This window comes from Mycteria americana, chromosome 9, assembly GCF_035582795.1.
Source record: "Mycteria americana isolate JAX WOST 10 ecotype Jacksonville Zoo and Gardens chromosome 9, USCA_MyAme_1.0, whole genome shotgun sequence".
Lineage (NCBI taxonomy): Eukaryota > Metazoa > Chordata > Aves > Ciconiiformes > Ciconiidae > Mycteria > Mycteria americana.
Window position 1 is genome coordinate 43,346,395 of NC_134373.1, and position 26,546 is coordinate 43,372,940.

Genomic DNA, 26,546 nt, shown 5'->3' on the forward strand with positions numbered 1-26,546 from the left:
TAATATCCAGTCTAAACCTCCCCTGGCGCAACTTGTGGCAAAGGGAAGGTTTGTGTTTGGTATTTATACACCTGCTGGTTTGGTACCTTTTAAGATATATCCCAGAGCATCCACCTTCTGCTAAGCACGCTTTTCAAACACCAAATATTGTCTTTTTAACTTAATATCGAATGAGCAGTATTGTGCTAACTTCCCCCCAGTTCTCTGTTGTCTGACATACCCGCTCACACAGCAAGTCAAGCAAAGGAAACGTTTTACCTGGTCACACAAATGCCCTTGTTTTAAGAATTTTATGTTAATAAATCTGTTTTCTGCAGCCTGTAAACATGAGCGCCCATACGCTCTTTGTTTACACATCAACTACCGTGTCCCGCAGGAGAGGAAAAAAGCAACCCATTCCTATTCTGAACATACGCCTATGGCGTGGCGAGACAGTTGCAGAGAGACGCCGGCATGAATTTCCTCGTGCTGGGTGCGGGGCAGGGCGTATGCATCCCATCCTTGCGCACGTGGAAAGGCTTCCCGGGCCGGAGAGCAGCGTTCGGGCGCGTTTTCCCCAGAACCATCCCGCGCAGGCAGGGGATGGCTCCAGGGGCGGGATGCAGCGGGGCTGGTTCCTCGGCGCACGTCCAGCGCTCCCTCCGCCTGCTGCTGCTGCCCCGTGCTTCTGGCAGCGCCGAGCCTCCTCGAGCAGGAAGGCGGCCGGGCGCTGCGCGGCGCAGAGCGGGGAGGTTTTCCGTCTGCGCTTTGCCCTTTTTAAAATCATGGTAAAGGGTCCTGGGGTGGCGGGCACGATCTGTATCACAGGTTGCTGAGGGTTTTTTTTTTGTCCTGCAAAATCTGCTGGGGAGGAACGGCAAATTTAGGCTGAACTCAAAAAATGAACTTAATGTAAATGCAGTAGTTAAGACAAATACGTAACAGTCAAATTATAGAATATTCATTTTCTGCCTTTATGTGAAGTAGAAGTCACAAAAAAATTAAATCCGAGAATGAAGTTTTTCAGCAAAACGACTAAATCCTTGTTCATTGAAACAGCCTGTGCAGTTTTCTGTTTTAATAACGCACCTTTAGGCGACCGGTTGGAAACGATGTGCAGTTCCTCTGCCCAGCTGGCACATCGGACTCGTGGTGACGTCTTGCATTGTTTCCCAGAGCTTATTCTGGGTTTTTTGACTGCAAGCCAGCAAGAGCCTGTCAAGCAGCAGTCGATTCCGGTCTGCTTTGTCTAGCCCAGCTGCACAGGAGGTGTGTAGCCGTCGTCTTCTTCACCCCTTGCAGCGCTGGCTCTGTCCGGGCTGGGCGATCGCGGCTGCTGGCACTCGGGGCCCTTTGTTGCCGCTGGTGCTCGGTGGCAGAGCAGTGACCCGGGGTGGCACCGACCGCGCACCGAGGTTTGGGGTGCACGGTCAAGTGGAGGCACGTTACCGTTTATAGCGGGTTCACATTTACAAGAGTGAGTTTATTAAGAGGAAAATGTGATTCAGTGCGATTGGGAGAACATAATGTGTCGTGCTGTGGTGTCGTGCTGTGGGTGCCCCCTCGGCTGGGCTGGCAGTTTTCTGAAACAGATTTCATCTGCCTTTCCCTTCATCTCAAAGCAGCTGAACCTTCTGTCTTGTTTAAATTATTAAATCCTTTCCAATATTTTCCATGTATACCTACTTTGCGTGCTGTCATGACATGACCAAGCCAAGCGTATCTCACAGTTTTTGCTTCTCAGCCAGCTTCTGCAGCGCTATAATTAGGGTTTTTTTTTTTTTCTTCTTAGTTCCTTGTCTCCAGTTTGTCACCTTCCATGTAACACAGAATTTGCTCTCAAGTATTTTGCATCTCAGAATGGCGATTTCAGCTCTTGGAGATGCTGATGTCTACAGTACAGAAACTTCACTGGAAAGTATCAGGGTTACCCGTGTCCTCTGGGGCTACCCGGGTGTTCTCCTCTTGCACCGGGGTGCCCGCAAGCCAGCTCTCGTCTTAGCAGGTACCTGCCGCGTTGTGCCGAGGAGCGACGCTTCGGCACAGAGGAAAGGGGCATCGCTTCTGGCTCGTACGTGCCTCGGAGCCTGGAGGATGTCTCTGGAGCTATCTTATTAAAAGGTGGTTGTATGCAAAGTTGTACTTGCATTTGTAAAAGCTCGGCTGTTCATAGCAGCGGTGGGGCAGTGCCGTTGCAGGGGGTCCGGGGCGCTCGCTCCGTCTGCAGCAACCGAGGGTCCCGAGTCCAAGTACCGGATAGAAAGCAGACCCTCGAGCCTCTCTCTAACTATAGCTATCTGCCAAACTACCCTTCAGAGCCCCATTAATTATTCATTCTTTTTTGCCTTTTTATTTTGTAGCGTAACACTTCACATATATTAGCGGCAATCATCTAACGGGACGCGAACCGTCGTGCTAAGCATATCCACGGCGTTTCACTGGAGCTCCTTTCGCCTTCCTCATTATGCTGCAGATGCTTTAAATTCACGCGGTACGCAGCGACGGGGATGAAATTTCCCACAGTGGAACATTGCTGACTTAATGTTGCATGATGAAATAGCACGGATTTATATTTAATATTTCTTTTCAAGCAGGCATCGCAGTGCAAGATTTCTCTGCTTGTGGCTGTTTCTCGCAGGACTGCTCAGCAGCCAGACCTGGGTGGGTTTTTAAAGCTGTGGAAAATTCATATAATGCTTTATACCAAGCGCCTCATACATAACAAAAAATGGATTTTTAATTTTCTTTTTACCTGGAAGAGCTTAAGAGTTTAAAACCTGCCCAACAAACATGCCTCAAGGTGTTGCTTGGTCCACGATACCCATGAAACCGTCCTGTCTTTCCATCTAAGGGTGTTTGTGGGTATATATTACCCACGCGAATGTGTCACTAACAGTAACGTTAAGGTAAATAATATTCTCTGGGTGCCGTGGCTCGGGGACCTCGCTCGAGGGGAGGAGAGGCTCCTGCAGAAGGCTGAGCTGACGTTGTAATTAATTCATCAGCAAAACTCACTGGAATTAGAGCTCTGTTCTGAGAGAGGCTTCTAATTGACAGTAAATGGCTCATTAGCGTTGAACAGCTCAACCTGAGAACATCAGCAAACACAAACAAAATAATTAATGGCTTTCAGGTAGTGCCATACGCTATTCCGGAGGGGTAGCTGAACACGGAGGTGGGACTGGCCCAGGCGTGCTTTGGAACCCGTGGATTTTGGGGACTCTACTAAGAAGATAACTTCCCCGGGGCGAGGCGCGCTCGGCGCTGCGCAGCTGGGGTGGGATGGCCATCGCCTCCTGCCTGGCTGCCTGCCGCGCTGCGTGGACGCCTTCCTCCTTGTTAGACTCGAACTAGGGAAAGGGCACTAATAGGCATGTGTGTGTGAGAAAAAAAAATAGCGTGTAAAATGAACAGCGCTGGCTGCTGTCCAGAAAGTTATAAAACCCCATAAAGGTGGGATAGTTTGCTGGTGAGAATGCAGGAAGGGGTCGGAGACTGGGGTGGTGAACCCGGCACAGTGGGATGAAGCAGACCTTTGGGCTTCTCCAGTGCTACGGGAAATGATGCTCACGCTCGTGTTTAGTGCTGTATACTGTCCGTGAAGTGCACATGTACATCACGTTTTATATGAGGGGCTGCAACAGAAAAGCAGCAGCAACCCAGCAGCAGAAGACCCCGTCTATTTGGTCTCAGGAACGTTGCATCTTTCAGAGAGAGAAGGATAATAGCTTGAAAATGCACAAAATAGTTTTTCGTACCTCAGTGCACAGAGAAGTGAGTAATAGACGAAAAGAAGAAGAAAAAAAAAAAGGACTATTAATTTTTTTGCAAGTGGACAGGAGAAGAAACATGCTCTGGAGAGTATCTGGTCACGTCGGTGCACGGCTCCTGCCAGGAGCCAGGATTTTTGAGATGTGGCTGGACTTGTCTTAGAGAATGATTAAAGTTAACAACTTTGCTTTGCGTTTGTGCAAATTTAACTGTTTTTTTAAGTGTACATAGGAAGCCTGATATTGCAGATGGAAGTCCTTCGGGGGAGAGAGAGAAAAAGAGCTGCGGATCCTAGCAATGGGCGCTGGCGGGCGGGAAAGGGCATCCTTGAATCCCTTCCAAGAGAAGGAGTCTCACTTTTGCTGACTTTGAGTGGAAAAAGGACGGTTTTTGCCCCGGGGCTGCCCTGCGGCAGCGGCCCCTGTGCCCTGCCTGCCGCGGTGCGGGTCCCTGCTTCAGCAGAAACCCCTCAGCCCCGGGCGGTGCCGACAGCCGCGCGCCGGCTTGGCTGCTGGAGAACGCCTTCTTCCTCGGCCGAGCGGCAGCTGAACCTCTCCTTCGCTTTTCCGCTAGACCAGCCTGCCCTTGGGGCTCGGCTCTGTATTTTCTCTAACTTTGCACTTGCAGGGCTGGGTTTTCCCCTCTCCGAGCTGCAGACGGGAGCTGCGTTGGCAGTGCTCGTGCCTGCGACCTGTCGTGGCGTTGCCTGGCTTTCAGGCGATTAAATTGGCCTTGCTTTTATTATTCTTTTCGCTTTGCAAGAAACCGAATAGTGACCAGTAACCTGTTGTCCCGCCGTGGTGTGCGGCCCCAGCTTTGCGTGGCTCCGAGGGTGGCGGCGAGGGCAAGCGCCTGCAGCTGCCCGCAGCCCCGGCCGCCCTGCCCGCAGCGCTGCCTGTCCACTGACAATTGCAAATCGCACATTTGAATTTGCGATTCAAATATTTATTCCAGTTGTCCCCATGCAAGCATCCAGATTATGGACTCATAGCGTCATTTAGGTTGGAAAAGGCCTTTAAGATCGAGTCCAACCGTAAGATCATTATTACAAAGTTGAGTATGTTAAGTGTGACGTTACTGCTTAAAACTATGGCAACTTGGAACAATGGCATTTTTATTGAGTACTTTTCATGTATGAGAAGCTGGGATGTGGAGTTTGTGGAGAAAAACTGCAAGTGACCGTGCCTTTGTAACAAAATATGCGCCAGGCTGTGCATGCTGGAGCTTGTAAACTCTTGTGTGATTTTTTTCTCCATTTAACGTATTCCCCACCAAATGAAGTTGTCACTTCTCTGTGCTCTCTGCCGCACCGTGCTGCTTCATCCCGGTGAGGAATGCCTGGGTCGGGGTGAGTGCCTGGGGTTCGGCTGCGAGCCGCGCTGCCCGGCCGGGGCAGGCACCGAGCGCGGTGTCCCACGAGGTGGGACCGCGTCCTCTGCGGTCGAGGCGGCTCCTCTGATGCGCGGGAGCGTGACAAGCAGCGGCTCTGGTGCCGCAACAGCCGGCACGCTGAGGGCGTTCACCGGGGAGGCGTTGCTGCGTGCCTGGCAGAGAGCCGGCGGCAAAGCCTCGGGGCTGCACTGGCATCCGGAGGGGAAACCCGGAGGGGAACGCAACTTTCTCAGTTTCCTTCTTTCTGTTCGGTTTTACTCGTTGGACGCGTTGACGCAAGTGGGGAACCAAATCGTGCCTGCAGTTAACCTGGCCACTGCATTTCACTGTGGATCATTTTCCCAGGGTTATTTTTCGGTATATTTTCTGATTATTTTTTCAAGACTACAACTGTAGTTGGCTATATCCAGTCTGGATTAAATCTCGTATTTGGCTCTCGGTGTGCTGAGGAGCGTGCCAGCTGGTGCCGGTGCCGGAGGGCTGGGGCGGAGGATGCTCGGGGGGGCCCGGGCAGCCCGCGAGGCAGCCGGAGCTTCGGCTCTTGACAAAACGCTTCTCAATTTTTTTTTTACGGTGCATTTGCAAGGAAAACCTGTGATGCAGTATTTCAGTTGTTAAGAGTCAGAATCCCCAGGGGAAAGATGCAAAGCAATTAATCTGGGCCAAATTCACGGCTGCTGGAGCAGTTTTGGGTCTGGAGGGGGGATTTGGCCGCGCGCCCCTTTCCCGTGGCAGCGCAGGAGGGACCTGCTCAATGCACCCAACAACGGCCGGCAGCCTGGGTCGTTCTGCGGCTTGGGGAGAAGGGCCCGGCCGTGCCCCGCCGTACCGCTGCCGTGGGCAGTGCTACAGCCAGCAGCGATGGTGAGGGCAATAGGGATGCAGCTGTCCTCTCCAAGCTCTTCAAACTCCCCTGCTTCTTCCCCAAGCCCCTCTTGCTTCCTTGGGTTCATCAAAGACCCTCTGAGATCTGAGAAGGTTTGTCCTCAGCAATGCACCAGTGAGCGTGTCAGTCTGTGCGTTCGTCCTTGCAAATAATATACTTTTTTCCTTCTGTTGGCTATAATTTGTGTTTCAAAAGTGGCTGTACGTAGCTCTTTGAATACAGGAAAAAATTACAGTAGGGAAGAAGAAGTGGTGAAAAATGGGAATAGGATCTGCAAATACCACTTGTTTCATTATCTCTCAGGACGCTGATTACTCATTAAAATGCGTGTGTTCTATTAAACCTGGAAAGTTACGTTTTCCTAAGAATAACATAGCTGCAAATGGGACGTTAAGCAAGTGCCTTGATCTGCTAACGGCTGTACCTCAGCCGCTATCGCAGTCCACCTGCGCGGCAACGGACCGTTTGTCTTTGGAGGGATGGGGGGAGAATTGTGTCGAGGGCAAAATTATTTGCAGTCTTTATTTACAGAGTTAAGTTTCCTCCACTTCAGTCTCTCCCAAGCATAAACCCTAAAATATAGCTAAATACGGATTGATCTTTTCCTGAAGTGAGGTCTGGATTAGTCCTGAAAGCGCGGTCCCAGGTTGGAAGCAGCCGGCCTCGGGGACCTGTGTGCATCGCGCCCTTTCCTTCCCTCCTCCCAACACCTTTTGAACTAAGGATAGCCCTAGAAAAATGTTCTTACTGTAAGTCAGTCTGGGATTATCAAATCGGCTTCTCTAGTCGGAGGCTAATGCCGTGTTTCCTGGCTGGGGCACTTAACCAACAGGGCAGTTGCAGTTTTATACGTGCACGATGCCAGCCTACCCAAGTGGCAACCTTTTTCTTGGTTCACTTAGCTTTAAATTACTCTGGTAAATGGTGTGTTTGTCGCATGCTTTTATTAGTTTCTTTCTGGTCTTGTTTTTTACAAGAATCACTGAATTTTGCCGTGAAAGTGCCGAGTCCCTTTCCTTGCTAAGGACAGGAGGTGGGCGCTGACCCCCTCTGCCCTGCTCCCGTGCACGGGGGGGCACAGGCACCGCTCGCCGGGCTGCCCAAGAGGGATGAGCTGTACAGGTCTTAGCAGCAGGTCCCCAGCCTTCACAAATGAAGTGGGGTGCCCATCTTCACTGGCTCCAGCATGTGGAGTTTAAAGTAGGAGAAGGGAGGCTTCGGTTTTGTTGTAACTCGCCCTTTTTTCCCCTAAGAATTCAGAACATTTACGTCGTCCTTTATCGTAACGTCTCTATTGGAAATCTCCTTCATTTCAGCGTAGCATTTCCGCTGCTGCATTGAAAAGCGATGGCGGGGGGGCTAACGAATGCCCTGCACAAGTGCCCATATCAAACGGGCTCTGGTGAAGAGTGCAGCAGCTAGAAATACTCAGCAGCGCTGCGGAAAGGGGAGACAGACCAGATGCCACAGTGCTGGCATGAGGGTGCGGGGCCCCGCTTGGACGTGGAAGTAGCGTGTTTATCATTTGGCACGCAGAGTTGTGTCCATCAGTGGGTTAAAAAGCTGTATTTCTCAAAAGAAAAATCTACAACACCTTTAACTGACTTTTCCGTGGCAAAGAATGATCATTCACACAGTCCTGGCAGCGTTTGTGCCTGCCGTGTTGAATTTCTGAATACGACGGTATCACAGAAGAGAGAAGTTGGGAGGGGGGGTGAAGGAGGAGTGTTTTTCCATGGAGTGCTCCATGGTGGTGGTGTTTTTTCAGAGTACTTGTTGGCGAACTGAGTACTTTCCGGCAGCCTCTGCTCCTCCTCCTCCTCCTTCTCCATGTCTCTTGCCCATCCATCTCCATCTCTTGCCCTCCTCCATCTCGCCCTTGCCCGCGCAGGTCTCTCCGGCAGCCCTGGGCAAAGCCAACACGCCGGCTTCCCTTGGCGGCACGGCAGATGCCCAGCCCCGAGGATTCGACCAGTTCCACCAGCATATTTTGGGAAGTAATTAGCAAATCTTTGAATTGGGAAAACTGTTTAGCTCTGAAATGCTTGCTAGATTTTATGTGTTCGTCAAAGACCTTCTCAATACTTTCTTGGATTTTTATTGTTCGGTTTTAGGCTAAATGTGAAAAAGTGATGGCAACTGATGAATGCTGCTCTTGAATTGGAACAGGCCTTTCGTGGTGATTGCCATCCAAACATCTCAAGGCTTCACGTTAACTCCTTCCCCCCCATCCTGTAGGAAGGTGCGGAGGCACCTCTGCAGCCCAACAGGTCTTTTCCCAGAACAAAAGCAGTACACTGACATTTAGGATTGGAAGTGGAAAAGAATGCTGTACAAAATTCACAAGGAAATGTCAAAAATACTGACTCGCTTTTGAAATTTTCAGAAAGAAAAGTAATGATTTTCCCCAAAAATGTCAAAAAGGGCCCAGACTTACAGGATTTTAAACTGGCCCGGTGAGAGTTAATATCAGTGCAGTTCAAATGTAAGGAAAAGGGTCTGTATCTAAAATTAGAAACTCCTCGTAGGCATATAGTTATTTGTACAGTACAGCTTTGCGTTGTGGCTTATTTATTCTCCTGGGGTGCACATGGAAATAACAAGTATGCTGCATGACATCGCATTGCAATATATATATAGTCGCTAATTAACCTTCGCTGACTGCTGTAATGGTCTCACTCCTGTGCACGCCGCAGGAAATTATTTTCTGCTATATTATCTTCTTGAAGCTTTGTATATAAACCATAATGGAAGATGGGGCCATATGAAGAAAACAGCATTCAATAACTCTGAGCCTTATCTGCCTTTCCTGCCTTTGCATCAGGAAATGTTGGTCCTGTTTTATTTTGGGATTTTGATTTTTATTTTAATAATGGGAGAGGTTTGATGACGCTGCAAATGAAGGAACAGCTCTGAAATGTTGGGCACCTGGTGATAGGAATGCACCTGTATAATCTGTAGAGATCGGTCAAATATATTACCAAGGGGAAAAAAGCCAACACAAAATTGCTGAATGCATGAAGACGCTTTTTATAGAAGTTTGTCTGGAGGGAAGCCTAAGTTTAGCAGAGTAAGAGCTGGGTAGGTTGGGGAGGTAACGGGAAGATGCTCTGCTCACCGCATAGGAAGGGGAGACCTTAGATTTGGGCAGGCTGATTTTCACATCTCAAATTTATGGAAAGACCCAGTGTTTATTGGTTACAAGTGGCAAGGCTTCTTTACGTCTTCTTTACGTGTACCGTTGAGACGTTGAGCCAGTACATTAATTCAAAGAGAAGAAAGCAGCTGCCAGGTAGTGCCTGTGTCTCTTCAGGTCCTTCACCCCAACACCAGCCACCTTCCACCGCGGCTTCTGCAGGAGGATGGAGAAGTTGACAGCTCTCTGCCAAGGGAAAACTCGCCTTTCCAGAGGGCGGCACGAGGCCTGTGCCCCCCCCAGCCCCACGAGACGGGGTTGTGGGTGGGTCCTCCAGGGACCTCCGCGCAGAGGGTGGGATGGCTGGTACAGGAGGGGATGGAGAAGGACAGACCAGGGCACCTCTGGGCAGGAATACTGAAGGTGAGCTGTCCCTTTAGCTGCTTTTTTGTCTTAAAGCTGCTCACGTGTCGAGAGCTCCAGTCCGAGCCTGCCTCCAAACCACCCGGATAAAATACCTCAAACAAGAAATAACGCTCATCCTCTAGGACCAGGTGCACATGGGAACGGGATGCTCTTCGCTGGCTCCTGCAAGGACCTGGGCCAGGACCGTACCCTGCAGTGGTCTCCTGCTCACTCGTTGGCTCAACGCTCCCACCACTGCGTCCTTAGGTAGAAGGGGTGGCGGGGTCCCGTGTTTGTAAGGAGTTTGTAAGTAAGGAGGCTGAAGTTGCGGAGCGTGGGTGCACGCTGCGTGGGTGAATGGAGAATGGTGACACCGCTCACCAGCCGAGGGCTCAGCCCACCGTTGCCCACCCGAGCTCTTCTCCCGGGCTTTCGCTCGAGGCTGCCGAAGCTGCGCCACGGGCATCAGAAACAAGAGAGCGTGAATCTTTCCGTGCTCAGTCCATTTTAAAATTGTTTTTGTTATTAAGAAAGCATGTTGCATGGCTTCACGTAGCCAGCACCTGTGTGATAGTAGCTACAAAGCTCCGCACGCTTTCTTCTGAGGAGCAAAGGGGAAGTGAACTAGTCCCATGGTTTTTCCAAGAAAAGCATCTTTTGTCTTCCATCTTCTCTGCCTTAAAGATAACACTCAGTCATCAGGCCAGGGCTTAGAGGCTGTCCTTGGACAGGGACCGGCGTGCTGCTGAGCGAGCCCCGTCTTCAAGGGCTGCAAACCCAAGGTAATGGGCAACTTATTTTACTGCTCTTTGTGGCCAGGGACCACTCAGATGGGAAGGACAAAACCCAGTTATGTCCCACCAGGTGCCTGGGGCTCAGTCATGGCTCTTAGGAAAATTAAAGCAATTGCATTCCTGTTAATTAATGCTAAAAATCTTCCTTAAAAAAATTGCCATTGCAACTCCCTATTTTAGCAGCATTCCCAACCGGTGAGCTGAGCAGAGTCTGCACAGCGGATAGCAAGGGCAGGCAGCCCTGTGCACTGGTACCTGGCACGCACACCTAGGTAGAGGTTTTTGCACAGAAAGTACAAGCGAGAACATTGTTTTGCCTCCTCGCTAACGGCTGGGAGATGTAGCATCTGACTTAAAGCGAAACGTGACGTGTCCTGATCAAAGGGAGCACAGCAGATTTGTTTAGGCTTGTACCAAGCCCGTGGTGAAGCGTGTACAACACACCAGGGAGGGAGAGGAACCTGGAATGGATGTTCGTTGCCTCCCAGAATGTAAATAGATGGTGGGTTAGATGGATGCGCTCATACATATTCCAGGAACTACTGGCAACACCGTCAACAAATTACTGCGTAAAGGTGAGAAAATCCTGATTTTTAAGGTATTCTGCTTTCTAAAGTTTGTGATTATTTTGAAGCCTCGGAAGCATTTCTGGACCTACATAGATACACAACTGTCATGAAAACCTGAAATTGCTGCCAGGAAATGAGGCCTAATGAAGAACCGTGTATTTGCAAGGATATACTGCCTGGTTTTCCACTCGTCTTCATGCAGCTGTGTTTATTTTCTGTGGGAGCTGCCGGGACTAAGAGCACTACTTAAAACTGCATATTTTGGGTGGGCACCTGGCTGGGCGTTTGCTTCTCCTGGCGGAGCATCCCATTTCTCCCAGCCTTTGCACGGATGCTCTTCTCGCGCATCGCTTCTGAAAAGCTGTACAAATACTATTGCTCTCGCGGCTTTGCTGTAATTTAAGTGTAATTCTTGGCGTTACAGAATGGTACAGATAATTGATGCTGGTGCTTGCGTCCCTGTAGCAACCTGTGAGGCCACTCTCCTGCCAAGGGGCATTCAGCACTATGCCGAAGAGCATAACTTGTTTTCTAAATATATATATGGTGTATATGTATATATATATGGTGCAGCAAGTTGTGTCTGGTTTCCTGAAGAGACTTTTACAGCCCGAAGTCCAGCCTGACAGTCATTGCCCCCAGCACTGACACAATCGACGCATCTCGTCCCTAGGAAATTCTGCGTGCCTGACGTGTTTGCAAGAAACGTTTGTCAGCTAAAACTGAAGGCTGCGCGGCAAATGCTATGTTTAGTTCAAGGGATCTTGTGTTAAGCACTGTGCATTAATTTTAAATACAAGACAGACGCTGTACCAGGCTGGGAGATGCTGGTGATGGAGCTGGGACCTACGAGCATTTCAAGTGCAAGACAGGCACTCTTGCAGAGGGTAGGTGCGGGTGAAAGAGCTGTAGCCAGGAAAGCTGTAGCCAGAAAAGCTGGTTTAAACACAACGTCAGGAGTTACCTGTGTAGCAGAGAGGACCAGAGTATTCCCTCAAAACAGAAGGCAGTGGTTTAGGGTTGTTAGGGCTGCCAGTGTTAGGCAGTCCCCTTCTCCGGGCAGTTGCTACGGATTTGCTGTAGGCAGCCCCTTTCCCAAAGCGGGAGGTCATTTGTCCCCCATCTCCCCTCTATTTGGGGGCCGTCCCCTGGTTTCCAGCAGCCAAGTATCTCCGTCACCCCTGGATCCAGCCCTGAGGTACCTATGGGGTACATAGGAGTACTAGGGCGGTCGGTGATCGCCATAATTTTAAAATCCTGGTACACCAAGAGAGGACAGTAAAGGAGGTTCCCCCTCGTTCACGGCAGGCTCACGGTCTGTACGGGGCGTCTCATGCTGGACTCGCTGCTCGAAGCGGCCACGGGCCAGCTGGGCTGCAGGCCAGGAGCAGAAGTCAGGCGGTACAGGAGCCGGTTGGTTTGAAGCAGTTCTGGGGATGAACTGGTTGCCTCAAAATGTTTAGTGTTGCAAAGATGCTCAGCAAATTAATACATATGTTAGACCAACAACACTAAATAAGGAAAGCTTCTTTCCAAACACAGCTCCGTGTTGTATTTCATCCTTCTATTGATACAGTTCATACCAAATGGCACATTATTTTCAGCTTAGAAATTGGCTGCCAGGTTTACGGTATATTTAAGTCTCCCAGGCGTCCCCTGCGAGCCTTTTCCCGTACCCTGGATGCAGGCAGGGAAGCTGGGAAGGAGGAGCGGCTGCTGCAGCAGGCTCCCTCCCCTCTCTGCAGGCAGCCGTCAGGAGACATCCGTGGACCTTGGAGCCCGAAAATGCACCGACTGCGTGGCCGTATTGCATAGCACCAGCAAATGGTACTTTTCAGTATGAAGAGAAAGAGTTTTTCCATCCCAGGAAGGCAGTCTCTAACGTGAAATACTTCTTCCCGGTTTTTTTTAGCTCCGCCAAAGCCCTGAAGATTAAAGCGCTCTATTTTGGTGCTCAGCGGCATATGGCTGGGTGGGTGTTTGGAGAAGCATAGGGCTGCTGAAGAAATTGTGTATTCGAAGGGAAGGGTTGGGGTTTGGGTTTGTGTTTCTTGCCTCGTAATTAAAATGCGCTCATTCGAAGAGGATAATTTATTTTAAATGTCTTTTTTTTTTCCTTTTCTAACTGACTGATTGGCAGACTTCTCTCACGTTTCACTGTAGCCATATGTTCCAGGGGCATCCGCTGACCCCAAACAATTTTCTTCTGATTTAACAAAACAATCCTTTCTTCCCGCGTCTCTTCCCCAGCATCCCCAATGGGGACCTACATTGTGCTGCAAATAAAACCGCTGCATTTTTGGCTGCACTTCGGAGCCAAAACGCCATTAATTGCAGAACTCAGGTTTTTGATTCTTAGTGAAGAACTGTAGTTGCAATTTGAAGAGAAATCCAGCGCAGAGGCAGCTACCCCGGGCTTTTCTTTCATCAGCCCAGGAGAGGAGGTGATCAGGCAGCTTGGAGGCGAAGGGAAATCACTGCTGATACTAAACAAGGGAAGAAAGTTATTCTGGTATTAATTAAGGATAACTGAGAACTTCTTGCTTTTGAAATCCAAGCTTGCTATTGATGGAGCAGGCGCGAAATAATAAATGAAGAGTGGTGATTTCGTCCCCGTCCTCTGGCGTGCCCGTGGTCGCGGTCGTGGTCGGGGCCGCTGCTGCGGCCGCCCGTGCTTGCCACGAGGCTTCTCCAGCCGCCGCTCGGTCGTGGTTTCACAGCCGTTCGCCCCTGCAGCAAACCCCGTTTAACGAGGCCCCGCGCTGGCTGGTGCTGCAGCACCCGCGGCCGCTCAGCCCCGAGCCCGGTGACAATGGGACTTGGCCACGTGGGACCCGCACAGCGCGGCTGCCGCCGCTGCCGCGGGAGCTGGGGACCGGGGGGGGTCCCGGGGAGGGCTGCCTTTCCCTACAGCCGAGGAGAGCGGTCATCACGGCGGGGAAATTCCAGCACCGTGTTATGCTGAAATGTGCGTTTTCTGGTGAAGTGTTCATTTTTAGTTTTAGAAATTATTTCTCCTGTGGCAGGAGTTATGCATAGACTAATGCTAAACAAAACACTTCTACTTTACAATAATTTGGGGAGCCCAGAGCTGGGAAGAGTTTCTGGGTTATTGCAGGTGTTCCCTTGCCAGTTGCAATGCGTCCACAGCCGTGCAGAATTTCGGTTCTTATGCGGCGCGCGGTGCCCGGGCTGGGGCTGAGGGGGGGACGAGGGCATCCCGCCCCTCCCCGGCACTGCCGCTGGCCGCTCGGCTCCCCGGAGCGCGCTTTGCCGCCGGCGGGGAGCCTGCCCTGTCTGCTCCAAGGTTTTGAAAATATTATCAGCTGTTCGTACGAGGAAAGTTATCATAGGACTGTGTTATCGGTAAAAACTACGGAATGCTTGAGGCTGGAGGGGAGCTCTGGAGACCGTCCGCTGCGCTGTGCCACAGCGCCGGTGGGCAACTCTATTTTACGTCGGAGCACCGCTTTGTAGGTATTGCCAGCTCTGTGTATGAGCACCCTGTAAATATCCCACCCAGCGAAAACGGGTGCGTTGCCTCTCCCCGTTACCGTCCCCCTTTCCTCCCTCCGTCCCTTTCCTCCTGCCCCTTCCTCCCGCCCGTGCCCGACGCCGGCAGCGCTCTCGATGCGTCCTAGCAGAGAGCTGCGTGGAGCGGGGAATTAAATACTTCCATTTTGGTGCTGCTGCCGCTGCTCGTTCAATAACATCCCGGTAGGAGGGAAATGATGCAAAAACGGGAATGTGGCAGATGGCTCCGCGAAAAAAATCTGCTCAAAGAAAGGAGCTGAAGGGGCTGAAATCAGCCCTGACGCACTCCTGCACGTAGGTAGAAGGGAACGGATCAGAGTCTTTCCGAATAATATGGTGGGTTTTGGTTTAAAAAAAAAAAAAAGAGATAATAAAAATACCAGGCCAGATTCTCAGATAGTATAAATTTCTATCACTGCATTAAATGTGCGTTAGACAGTTTTGTTCGGATAACTGCACTTCTGGCTCCGTTTTTTCAAAAGGATGGAAAATAGTACTGCGGACGTCTGCGGGCTGGGCACAGAAGGGCAGCGCTGAAGGCTGCCCTGCTTTTATTTTTCCCCCTTTTTTTTGGTGAGTGGCTAACACAAAAGAGGGAGGTTAGCTCACCTGAGAGTAGCCTGTTGCATTCCTTGACATGGGAACGCTTAATACGTGCAGCCGTGCCTTGCTTTTGCACGCTGGTTTTATGACATTTTCCGAAACCTGCTGTAATTTGTGCTAATGATGGGTAGCTGTGGTCCTGGTAAGCATCAAGAGGAGCTGTCTGCAAGGTGTCAGGAAACTATGTGTGTGTGAGTGATTAAAAATTGTCCTGAGAAGAGGACCGGCTGATAAGAAAAATACCTTGGCTGTCACCGCTATTTTTTAAGCGTCAAGATAGCTCCTGGGAGAACAGCACAGTCTGACTAAACCGGGAGGTATTTATAGTGCCGGAGCATAAACAGCGTGTCTAAATCGAGTAGCGGAGCAGAAGCCTGGGTTTGCTATTCAGTGCGATGAGAAATTAAAATGTTTAGCATAAGACCGATGTCTGACTCTGGCATAAACGCGTGCATCGCGTTCCTTGGGTTGCTCTGCTCCTTTGGTTCCCCTTTGCACGCGTGCTTCGTGTGTTTAATCTCTGACCTCCTTTTGTTGGGGCGATTTCTAGGTCTCAGTAATAAATGGTGATTAAGCGCTAGGTGTTCTAGAAAGGCCTGCCGCAGGTTGAAACGTGGAGGGAAGCGATGCTCTCCCTTGCGGAGCTGGCCGCCTTACCCTGCCCGCTTGGACGCCCCGCGCCCGCCGTCTGCCCCAGCTGCGTGTGTATTGGGCGGGTGCCGAGGACACGTGTGGACCTCCGCTGCCGCGTCTTCTCCGCTGGAGCCGCAGGCTCGTGGGCAACGGCAGGCTCTCCACGTTTTTTCCCACTTTTTCTTTCTGCTATGAAGAAGGGGCGCGGCTCTTGTGGGGCTGACCCGTAGGGCAAAGCTGAGCCACGGGGCCACTGCTTTGCTTCGTAGCTCATCCCAGGACCTCTTTGTGCCACGATCTAAGAAACCAGAGGTGAGCTTAAAGAACAAAGCGGGCAGCGTATCCGTTCACTCATTACAGAAAGAAAGAACTCAGATTACCCACAATTACCACAATCTGAACTATTTTCTTCTTCTTGCCAGTGCCCTCGTCCCCCTCTCAGGTCTCTCCTCCAGCTCCGCGGCACACCTGGAATCGCAGGATCGTATCGGTTGGAAAAGACCTTTAAGGCCATCGAGTCCCACCGCTGGCTGCGGCGAGGGCTGGGGCTGCGAGGGCGACGGGCGACGTCCCTGCCCGGCGCTGGCCGGGGGGCGGGGGGGGGGGGCAGGTTGCGTTCCACGCCCTTCCCGAATCCCGCGCCTCTGCTGAGCCGCTGCGCGGGCGCCGCCTGCGTCCCGCCGCCCGAAGCATCCCCGGCAGCCTCGGGCAGGGCTTGCGTTGCACGTACTTAACGTTTTCATGAATTCGTAGAGCACCTTTTTACTGTTGTTAACCTTTAAGACTCTTTTTGTCTCTTGCATTTCAGGAAGTGCCATTTTTTTTTTCTCTTTAACAAAAGGGTGTTTTTATTGAAACACGACTTTAGAAGTAACCAGAAGCACTAAATGCATAGCTGGCAAGGTGGCTGCCCATCTCCCTTCTACTAAAGAAAATCAGGCTGCAAAAGTGCCGGTGCATTAAAGCAGACCTTGACAGCAGACAGCGGCAGAGGCTGGCAGCCACAAATTGACAAGAAAGTTTTATTGCACTTCAAGCTATCACCAGCTTAATAAAAAAATACCCCCTGAAATTATGACGGGAAAATGTTAAGGCTAAAAATAGCTGTTCTTTCCAAATAGATGGGAAGTGTTAGAGTTTAGACACCACGCTTTCTGTCTGCTTAGAAGCCCTTCCGTCAGGCTGTACATTTCTCAGCCGTGCACAGCACAGCTTGTCATTTTAACTTACATTAAACAGTAGCGTGGCAAGGAACATTGAGAGGAGAAGCTTGAGAGCATCCTTCACTCCGCATTGGGGTTCTGACCTCCCGTTTTGGGCGCCCATTTTCTGGCTTATCGCAGAACTCGGACATCTCTTGGCGTTTCCGATAGAGGGTGGTGCGGGGGCAGATGTTAACATCGGGATATCACGCTGTCACTTGGCTAACTGTGGTAAACCCAGCTTCTCTTCCCCTATTGCCTCTGCAGTGCCGGAAGAGGAGAGATGGCTGCGGAAGTCGTGCAACTCCTTTTTTCTACAGCGGTAAATCTTCCCTGGGTCCTGCAAGAGTGCAGGATGAGTGTGGTATATTTTTATGTCAGGTCTCACATCAAGTTTGACTCTTGCCTTCGTGGGCCTTAGATTGCAGTTGTAAATCAGCTTAATTCTTAGTAATTGATATAACATTGCTGGCTGATTAATTTTTAACACATATTTTTGAGGCTTTATGGATAAACTGCAGGTTTAAGGGAGGTAAACCCCCCTCCCAAAATGCAAAGTAAAGCATGCGAAGGGAAGAGCCACCCGGCTGCACAGGCTTGGAGCCTCTCGGGGCCGGCTTGGGTCCAGGCATTTTAACGTGCAGGGCTCTAGCTCTTAATAAGAAAAAAGAAAAAAATCTGACAAAATATTAGCGTACATTTCTTGTATTTGTGCATTTTTGCTGGAGGATTTCTCTTCGCTCCCGTCCCGGCGGGAGGGATGCCAAGGTGCCCCTTTCGGGTGCCGCTGGGACGATGCGCTGTTGAGTCGTCGTAATGCCGCAATAATTATCTCTTTCCCCGACTGGTGAAGATTAACTTTTCCATGTTTCCATGTTAAGAAGGACACCTCCTGCTGTCCCTGCACCCAGCCCTTGGCCAGCAAATTGCAGCCCAGAATCAGAAAAAGATTTAAGGGGGATTAAATTGGCATTGCCTTGGAGAGAGAAAAGAGTCATATAACCTTTGTGTGCCTAGATTGCTCCTGAAGACTTTCACGGGGGGGCTGTTAAAAGCTTATTAGTGATCTATGATTTGTCAACTATCAGCCAACTGCTGTAACAAAATGTAAGAGGGCCATATAAATAACAGCACGTCTGTGATTTTTTTCAAGGCAGTATATTACGAGTTCTAGAAATTGCCTGAATACAGCCAGCTCCATCTGGGTACTTTAGAAATTTAGAAATAATTTGAGGGTTATTATAGGATAGAATTAGTCCAAGCGCTTATTTACAGATTTTTTTGTCCTCCATCTGCCCCCTTATTAATTCGGGGAGGCAGCTCTCAGCTGTGCTGACAGCAATAGGATGCTTTGTATTTTTGCCGTTCTCTGGCCGCTTCAGGAGGGGCCGAGGACCTGGGTACTTCAGGACGCCTCTAATCCGTCTAAAGCCAGCACTAATGACTGTAACTGAGCTCAGGCTTACAGAGCCCAGCCTGGGGACGGAAGGCAAGCGTGCTGGTGACAAAGGACAGATTGTCCACGTCCAGCTGTGTCTGATACCTGCAGCGATGGGGACATCATGGCCAACATACGTGGGACAGGCCTTTGGGCGATGCAGGATGACCCTGGATTTTTGGTGGGTTTGGTGTGGCAACCGATGTCCTTTGGGATGTCTTCGCCTTCCTGGGGAACCAGCCTTATCCTTATCCGATGGGGACATCATGGCCAAGATACGTGGGACAGGCCTTTGGGCGATGCAGGATGACCCTGGATTTTTGGTGGGTTTGGTGGTGGCAACCATTGTCCTTTGGGATGTCTTCGCCTTCCTGGGTAACCGGCCTTATGCTGTAGCAAAGCTAGAAGCTATCAGGATCATTAACTGAATTATTAGGATTTCAGATGTCGGGGAATTCTGATCATCATCATCATCATCATCATCTGACCATCAGCATCATCCCAACGGCACCAAACCTCCTCTGTGTTCCGTGTTTACTGAGCGAGCGTGCTGGGGGCTCCGGTCCCTGCCAGCTCTCTCGGAGTGTTTGCACAACCCTGTTTCTCGGTGGCGTTTCCTGGAAGTGGGGTATGGAGGCTAAACCTGCCAGAGCCAGAGCCAGAGGAAAATAAAAGCTTAAATAGTCTGCTGCTTGGCTGAGGGTGGGATAATTGCATCCACTTTTTCAGCTCAGCTAGGGCCCTAAAACCAAGAGTTCTACCTCATTAGAAATAACAACTTGTAATTAATAACTTATGATATGACATAGATGCATTTTTCTCCAGTGATAGCACTCCCTTCAGCTAGAGCAAATGCTGAAAGGAGAAGGCATGATTATTAAAAAACCAAACAAACAACAACTTTCATATCAAACTTGAGGAGATAAATACATCGCTTTAACCCGTGCTCGTCCTCCAGAGCTGCTCTGCTGTACATGATTTAAGGAAGTTAACGGAAAATTTTCCTAAATATGCATGGCTGGGATTTTCCTGTGTTACGGACTGTGGCGTTATGTGCCAGACTCCACGGGGGGATGCCAGGTCACTACGGGTGGGTGTAAATGACTGAATTTAATCAGTAGCAAAATTTCTAATAACGTTTAACACTAAAGCCCTCCCTAACACCATTTCAGCCTCTGCCCATGAGGAGATGAGTCCCAAAACTTTGCCCTTGCCTTCCTTTAAGCTCATTATTCCTAATACTTTGGAAGCACAGCCAGCTCTTGGTTTCTGCAGAAGGAATATAATTCCTGGAAACAGCGCGAGATGATCTGGGTAGGGCTGGTCCCAAATACGCAGGAGTGAGGTTTGTGAAAGTACGGGGTATTCGGACAAAATAGCATTGCTTGGCCCCTTAGGAGCGGTGCTTCTGGGTGAAAATCTCTCCCCTCGGACATAGTGAACAATGTTTTTGCAGCCTCTGTTTTTGAAATAATAGCGAGGGGTTTAACTGGACATTTGGTTTGGGTTTTATGCTGGAATATAAGCGTAGGTAGACCTCTTTTCCAGGCGTGCTGTTGCGATTTGTATGCGGGCAGAGCTTTGCTAACGTGCGTTGCCATCGCTGGCCGTTAACAGCTCTGGAGAGCCCTTCATGATGGAAGCCCGTGTTAGGAGTGATGAACAAAACGCATCGAAACCTTGTCCTTTGACGAACGGATGGCTTTTTAATTATATGCACTGCATACAGCGTGTTTGCTTCCAAACGAGAGTTTAAAATTTACACTGCAAATGAATATTAATAATATAGACAACTCGGTAAAATTTTAACAGGCCCATTAACGTGATGAAGGCATCGAAGGATCTGCTGGCTGCGTACCCTGCTGATGAATAACTTCCTAGGGAATAAAAAAAAGAAGAAAAAAATGAAAAGCCTTTCATACCAACCGAAGGAGAGGAACACTTACTAGCCTGGCGTTAACGGCCTGATCTGTTCGAGGCGGTTGGGGGTGAGCCCATGCCCGCCGCAGCGTGCAGTCCCCTGGTAGGTGTCCGTCGGCAGCCCCACCTTGGCACGGCCCGGCACGGCTGCCGGCCTCCTGCTGCTGTATGCATCTTATTTTTTAAAGGTCAGAAAGAAACTACCTCTGCATTAAGATAAAAGGCCTATATTTATCTGAGCATAACTTAATGGAAAATAATCCAGAGGTGCTTATCAAGAAGGGCCGTCAGTGGCGGGTCGCTCCCAGGCGCTCCTGCTCTTTCTGCAGGAAAACGTGGCAATGCCCGCCGATTTTCGGTTTGGTGCTTTCCCGTCCAGGCAGCCTGGTCAAGACGCAGCTCACGGTGCTGTGCACGGGCTGCGCGTTAGGACGCTTGCGAAGAGCTGATGCTTGCTCTGCGCAAGGACGTGGATAACGGCTCCGGTCGTCAAGCGCCTTCTGCAGCTCCGTTGTTATTGCTATAATAATACAAAGGAGATGGCTACAGCCGGGCCGTTGTGAGCTGGCTGCTCAAAGCGTGTCAGAGCAGAAAGGCATTGCAAAGCTCATGGCTGGGAGTCTGAGGCTTTGCTGAGAAAACAGAAAGGGAAGGAAGAGCCGGGAAACGCAGCGGAGCTGGAAGAAAACCTGAGCATTGATTTCTTGTCCAAGGGCTTACCAGAGCACTTCAGCAGCTCTGAGCATCGTCTGCTTAGCGTGACAGGTACACCCGATAATGACGAGCGTCTCAGTTGCTGCCGTTCATCCTGAGAGGCTATTAAATAATTTGCACCCTCGGGTTTGTTAGTGAATAAGATAAATTGATTTTAAAGAAAAATTGTGTACCTGCAAATGTTTCTCTCTCAGGTGAGCTTACAAAGGGTTACACCAGTGCAACAACACGAGAAGCTGATCTTCCTGAGATTCAGCGAATACATTTTCCGATATAAGCAGGTATGAAATTCCTCCTTTGAAAGCCTACGGGCAGCAGCAGGTTTGGTGGATGGCAGGATGATGGATCGGGGGGTAGAAACAGCACGGTGGCTGGCGGGGATGGGAGAGCCCAACGCGGCAGGCGGCGGGTCCCGTGCCCGGCATTGCCCCGGGCAGGCGGCAGCGGCCCCGGGATCTCTTGCGGATGCGGACGGGGATGCGGACGCAGGTGCTGGCTGCTCCCGTGCGCTGGTCCCCTTCCCCGAGCCCTGGCAGTGTTGCTGACCCGCGCGTTCCCCCCACGCCCCTCGCTACACCCCCCGTGGCATTTTGACAGCACAAGAAAGCTTAATTCTCTTTTTTATCGTTGCCAACGCCAGGAAAAAGCCGTGCGAGTCATTTCCCCACAGCAGTCGGCTCTCTGCAGAGCAGCGTTGCTGAGGCCGGGGTGGCCGCCCCGGCAGGGTTGCCACTGGCCCACGGGATTGTGCCGGCGGCACGGCTCCAGCCCCTCCGCAAAGCCTGCGGCGCAGCGAGGTCGACAATTACCGACTTTTCTATACAGAGATTTGCATTTTAAGCAATTTGTTATCGAAAGCGTGGGTCACCGGAGTTAACCAGCCATCTGCTTCACGGGCACCGTAAACGCGATTCCAAGCGTGGCTCCCGCCATTTGCATGCGTTATTAGGCGCCTTCGTTCGCTAATGAGGTCTTCCTCAGAAGTCAGGTCTGAAGAAGCAGAGGGGGAAAGGTCTGGGCTTTCGCGGCGAAGGTACGGCTAATGAACAGCTGCAGCGTGAAGGGCGCAGATGGAAGAAGTACTCCCTCTAATTACCATTTTTCTAAAAATTGCAGGTTTTTTCTAAACCCATTAGGTCTGTGATTGCTTCCACTTCACTTAGTAAACAGAACTGGAGCACATGGTGACCGGGTGAAAATGCATCCTCAAGCGTAAAGCAGCGTCCTGCCGGGGCGGCGGGAGGGGCAGGGTAGCTCGGTCTCAGGGTGCGCTCCCGCGGGGGGGGAGCTCAGCTGAGGCGCCTGCACGGGCGGCGGGAGCGGCGTTGGGTGCAAAAAAACCCCTGGGTTCGTCTTTTTCTCCTGAGAGATTAGACAGAAAACTGAGTTTTATGTCTTGTGATAGACTCAGACGCATTAGCAGTAGAAATCACTATGCATGACTAAAATTTTGATTCCATTAGCAGTAACATGAAGTGTAATAAAATTTCATTTTTCTGGCTGTATGTCACCAGGCGCGTATCCATCCCCCGCTCCCCCTCGCTAGAGCCCCGCTATCATTTTTCTTGTGCCTTCCAAAGTTGCCTTTCATTTTCCCCTGACTTAGAGGCGTTCTTGCCAGCTAAGCAGAGGATGTGTTTGCAGAGGTACATTTAGCTTCCTGAAAACCAAATGTCATATTTCCAGTTTGCTCTACTAGGATAAAATGGCAGGGTAATTCTCTTTACAGATTGCTACAGATACCATTTACAAAAATAAAAAAAAAAGAAGCAGCAGGATTTCTTCTGGAAGCCTCCAGCGATCCACAGCCATCGTTCCCCTCTGATTTCCGAGGTCAGATGGGTCACCGGGATGGCCAAGTCTGGGTGCTCGGGAGGAGGACTTCTCTCCACGGTGGGAGGCGGTGGAGGAAGAGGAAGGGCAGTGTTGTGCCTCTTAGTCATATTTCTTCTTCCCTGCTAATTTTTTGAAGCTTGGATCTCAGCCTGGCAGCGATGGATCTGTGAGCAGATTGCTGGTGAAGCCCTTAAAGAGGAATAAATGTATTTTATAGGACATGCCTACTGCTCGCTGGTGGGTTGGAATGCACTAACGCGGGCTTGGTTTGTGCATACGATGCATCAAGCGTAGGGTCTGGTTTTGTATGCGTGCGTCAGTATGATGCAAATATGGATAACTCAGTAATACTTTAAGATCCTGACAAGTCCAACTTTACATTGGAATTAGCAGCTCTTGCTAATTGAATGCCGGGGTTACCAGTTAGCCCTGTGTTTCCCTTTGTCAGCAGCACCTTCGGAAGCGTCCATAATAGTAGATGTGAATTATTCAGTTACGCTCCTTCCTCTGTGTTGGCTCCTTTCCCTTGAGGATGACTGTATGTACATGGTGGGCATGCCAATGCCTTTTCTTTTATACATTTAAAACCAGAAAATCTGTTTCATTGAAACGTTCAAAAAAACCCCAAGATTTATGTGCATCCACACTTGTCCATAACTGGTGAAAGTTTTTCTCCCTTGCTCGTTGCAGGGATGACGTGCCAAGCCAGGACATCCTACACCGAGGACGAGGTGCTCTGGGGTCATCGTTTCTTCCCTGTTATCTCCTTGGAAGAGGGGTTCTTTAAAGTCGATTACTCCCAGTTCCACGCGACATTTGAGGTCCCCACCCCGCCGTACAGCGTGAAGGAGCAGGAGGAGATGCTGCTCATGTCCTCTCCCTTGATAGCGCCCGCTGTGAGCAACAGCAAGGAAAGGAATAACTCGGTGGAGTGCCTGGATGGTCTCGACGAAGTTGGCACAAAACTGCCTTCAAAACTGCAGAAAATTACTGGGAGGGAAGACTTCCCCAAAAAACTCCTCAGGATGAGCTCCACCACCTCTGAGAAGGCCTACAGCATGGGGGATTTACCCATGAAACTCCAGCGGATCAGCTCGGTCCCCGGGAATTCGGAGGAGAAACTGGTGTCTAAGACCACAAAGATGATGTCGGATCCCATCAGCCAGTCGGTGGCCGACCTGCCGCCCAAGCTGCAGAAGCTGTCGGGCGGCGGCAGGATGGAAGGGAACCTTCCACCCAAACTGCGAAAAATGAATTCGGATCGGTTTACATAACCCGACGGGACTTCTAGCGATCGTTGAGAGCTTGAACTGCTACTGGCAAGGGCAGCGCGGGCAGGAGAGCAGGACCCCGCCAGCCGGTTGCGTGCTCAGCTCGGGGGTCCCCGGCGCGCCGGCGGGCGGGAGCATCCCCTCGGTAGCGGTGGCTGCGCTGTACGTACGGACGATGGGACGATCGGCGAGCTGATGTTCGTTGGCATGTAGTATCACAACACGCATGCAATAATAGTGTGCAATTTTTGCATATAGTTTTATGGCATGACTCCTACTATATTTATACTGTGTATTCTGAAAAATATGGAAAGGGGCGTTCCTTTCCCCTGTATTTCTTAAGTAGTAGGTAAAACATGCGAGTGGGTAACTTTCAGGGTAAGCTATGATTTGATTTGAAAATGTTTTGGTTTTTTTCTTTTTTTCTGATGTGGATCGTGATGTTTTGTTCAACAAAGTAGTTATGGTGCATGTCTTTTTTCTTAAAAGAAGGTGTATTAGTTAATTCCTAACACCAAATCTGCTAGCCTTAAATTAACTGCTGGTTTCTATTTTGCTTTAACATTTTCTTGGGGTTTCTTTTCCTGCATCTAGGCTACTGGAAAAAAATTTAAATGTATTTCATAAGGCATTGTTTAGAGAAGAGACTTGTATTAATAAGCCTAGGCAAAACAATAAATAAATGAATAAAATTCACACTTTAGATACGATTAGTAAAAATTTTTTAAAATCTTCGTGATTTATAATATATGTGCAAGAAAACTGTTCTAAATAAGCAGGACGTGCTTGATTTCTCATGTTGGTAGAATAGCTGAACATGGCAGTCGCTGAATGTCTCCATGAAGCCAAGCAGGCATCTGGTCTGGACGAGCTGCGCCCCAAAGGCAGGGTCACGATTCCCCCTAATTCCGCAGTGCCCGGATTTCGCTCCCTCTTGCCTCGACGGCCCAGTTGGGCCAGTAGCGATGCGGGTGATGGTTGCGTGAGCCGCGGTCTTGTGGCCGGAGCTGTGCAGGGTCACGGCAAGTCCCAAGCCCAGGCAGGCAAGTCCCAAGCCCGCTGGCGGCACTGCCGGTGGCATCGCTCCTTACTGCTTTCTCTATGGTGAAAATAATGTTTAAACGTGTTCTTAACTGAAGTTGACCCTGTGGGTTTCAAAATGAGTAATACCTTGTATAAATGTTTGGTTTGCTGTCCTTCTGTGCTTGTGTTCGGGTTTCCTTTTCCATCTTGTTTTGCTCCGGTGAGGTCGAGCCAGGAGGGCTGGGCGTTGTGCGGGTGCCCGCGTCATCGTGCCTTGCGGTGCTGGAGCACGCCGTGCCGCTCCGGACCCTCCCCAAAACGCTGGAGGTCGGCTGTTGCGGCGGCCGGGGACACCCGTGGTCCGTGTTTGGGGGCCAGGTCGCGATGGCTTCCCGGGGGCTCCTTCTTGGAGGAGGAGGTCTGGGCGAGATGGAGCGATGGGCGGCACCGTCAGAGCGCCGGGTACAAAAGCTACTGCCCGCAGCGGCCAGGAAAAGGGCTCTGCGTGACACCGTCCGTACGTGAACCCTTGCGACCGCAGCCAGGTGGTCCCAGACACGGACACGCGTGGCTCGGGAGCTGCAGTCGTGGACGGGCGGTTCTGACCCGCGGGCTCTGGACCGTCCTGCACGAATGCTGACGCTTGCTACATAACTGATAACAACAGATCTGATGATCTTTGAGGAAAAAAAAAAAATTGGTTTTGTTATAAATGTTGGCGTGGAATAAGAACTCAGAAACTGGGCGCTGCCGGAGGGTTGGCTCAGACCCCGCTGTGGCTCAGTGCTTTCCCTGGAAGCTGCAGCGTGTGACCCGTCAGTTGTCCACCCAAGGACTTTGTACTAACTTCCAAAGTTTCTTTTGATGGTTTATCATGATTTTTGAGTGGCACTGCATGCTTTTTTACACCATTGGCTACACTGCACTTCTCTGCACGTTCTTGTTGAAGGGAAGGGCGTGCGTTGCTCCCTGGGTGCTGCTCCCGTGCTCTGCCTGCGCGGTGAGCAGATTGCTGATGTGGCAAGGTAAAACCTGGACTTCTTTCCCCCCGTTTGCTAACACTTCCTCAGGTTGTCTTGTAAAATACCGCTGATTTCTGTACCACGCATAACTCTTCTGCCGGTCCTTGTCTGACAGCAAAACCAGCCACGTACAATTGCCAGGTGTCAACTCTACGAACAGCACCAAGTCCAAACCAGAGAGCCAAGAACGTTAATCGGCACGGTGAGCACTCAGCCGGCGGCACGGCCGAGCGCGAGTCCTGCCGGCAGGCTTGAGCAGGTCGGTCTGGTTTTGAAAGAAGGGTCTCCAGCAGCTCACCCCTCCTCAGAAACCCCTGTGGTTTATCGAGGACGGGTGGAGGACCGCTGCCTCCTTCCCGGGATGCTGTCGCGGCGTGACCCAACCAACCCGCTGCCGTTCGGTGACACCGCTGCGGTG

General features: G+C 50.6%; 1 protein-coding gene across 1 annotated transcript in view; it reads left to right on the plus strand.

Moving 5' to 3' along the window:
• Positions 1 to 24,666, plus strand: part of KCNJ3 (potassium inwardly rectifying channel subfamily J member 3) — a 45,342-nt gene extending 20,676 nt beyond the window's left edge. Inside the window, exon 3 of the mRNA XM_075511500.1 lies at positions 23,503 to 24,666. Coding sequence (XP_075367615.1) covers positions 23,503 to 24,086 — 584 coding nt within the window. The 3' untranslated portion in view covers positions 24,087 to 24,666. The remainder of the gene's footprint in view (positions 1 to 23,502) is intronic.
• Positions 24,667 to 26,546: the final 1,880 nt, after the last annotated feature.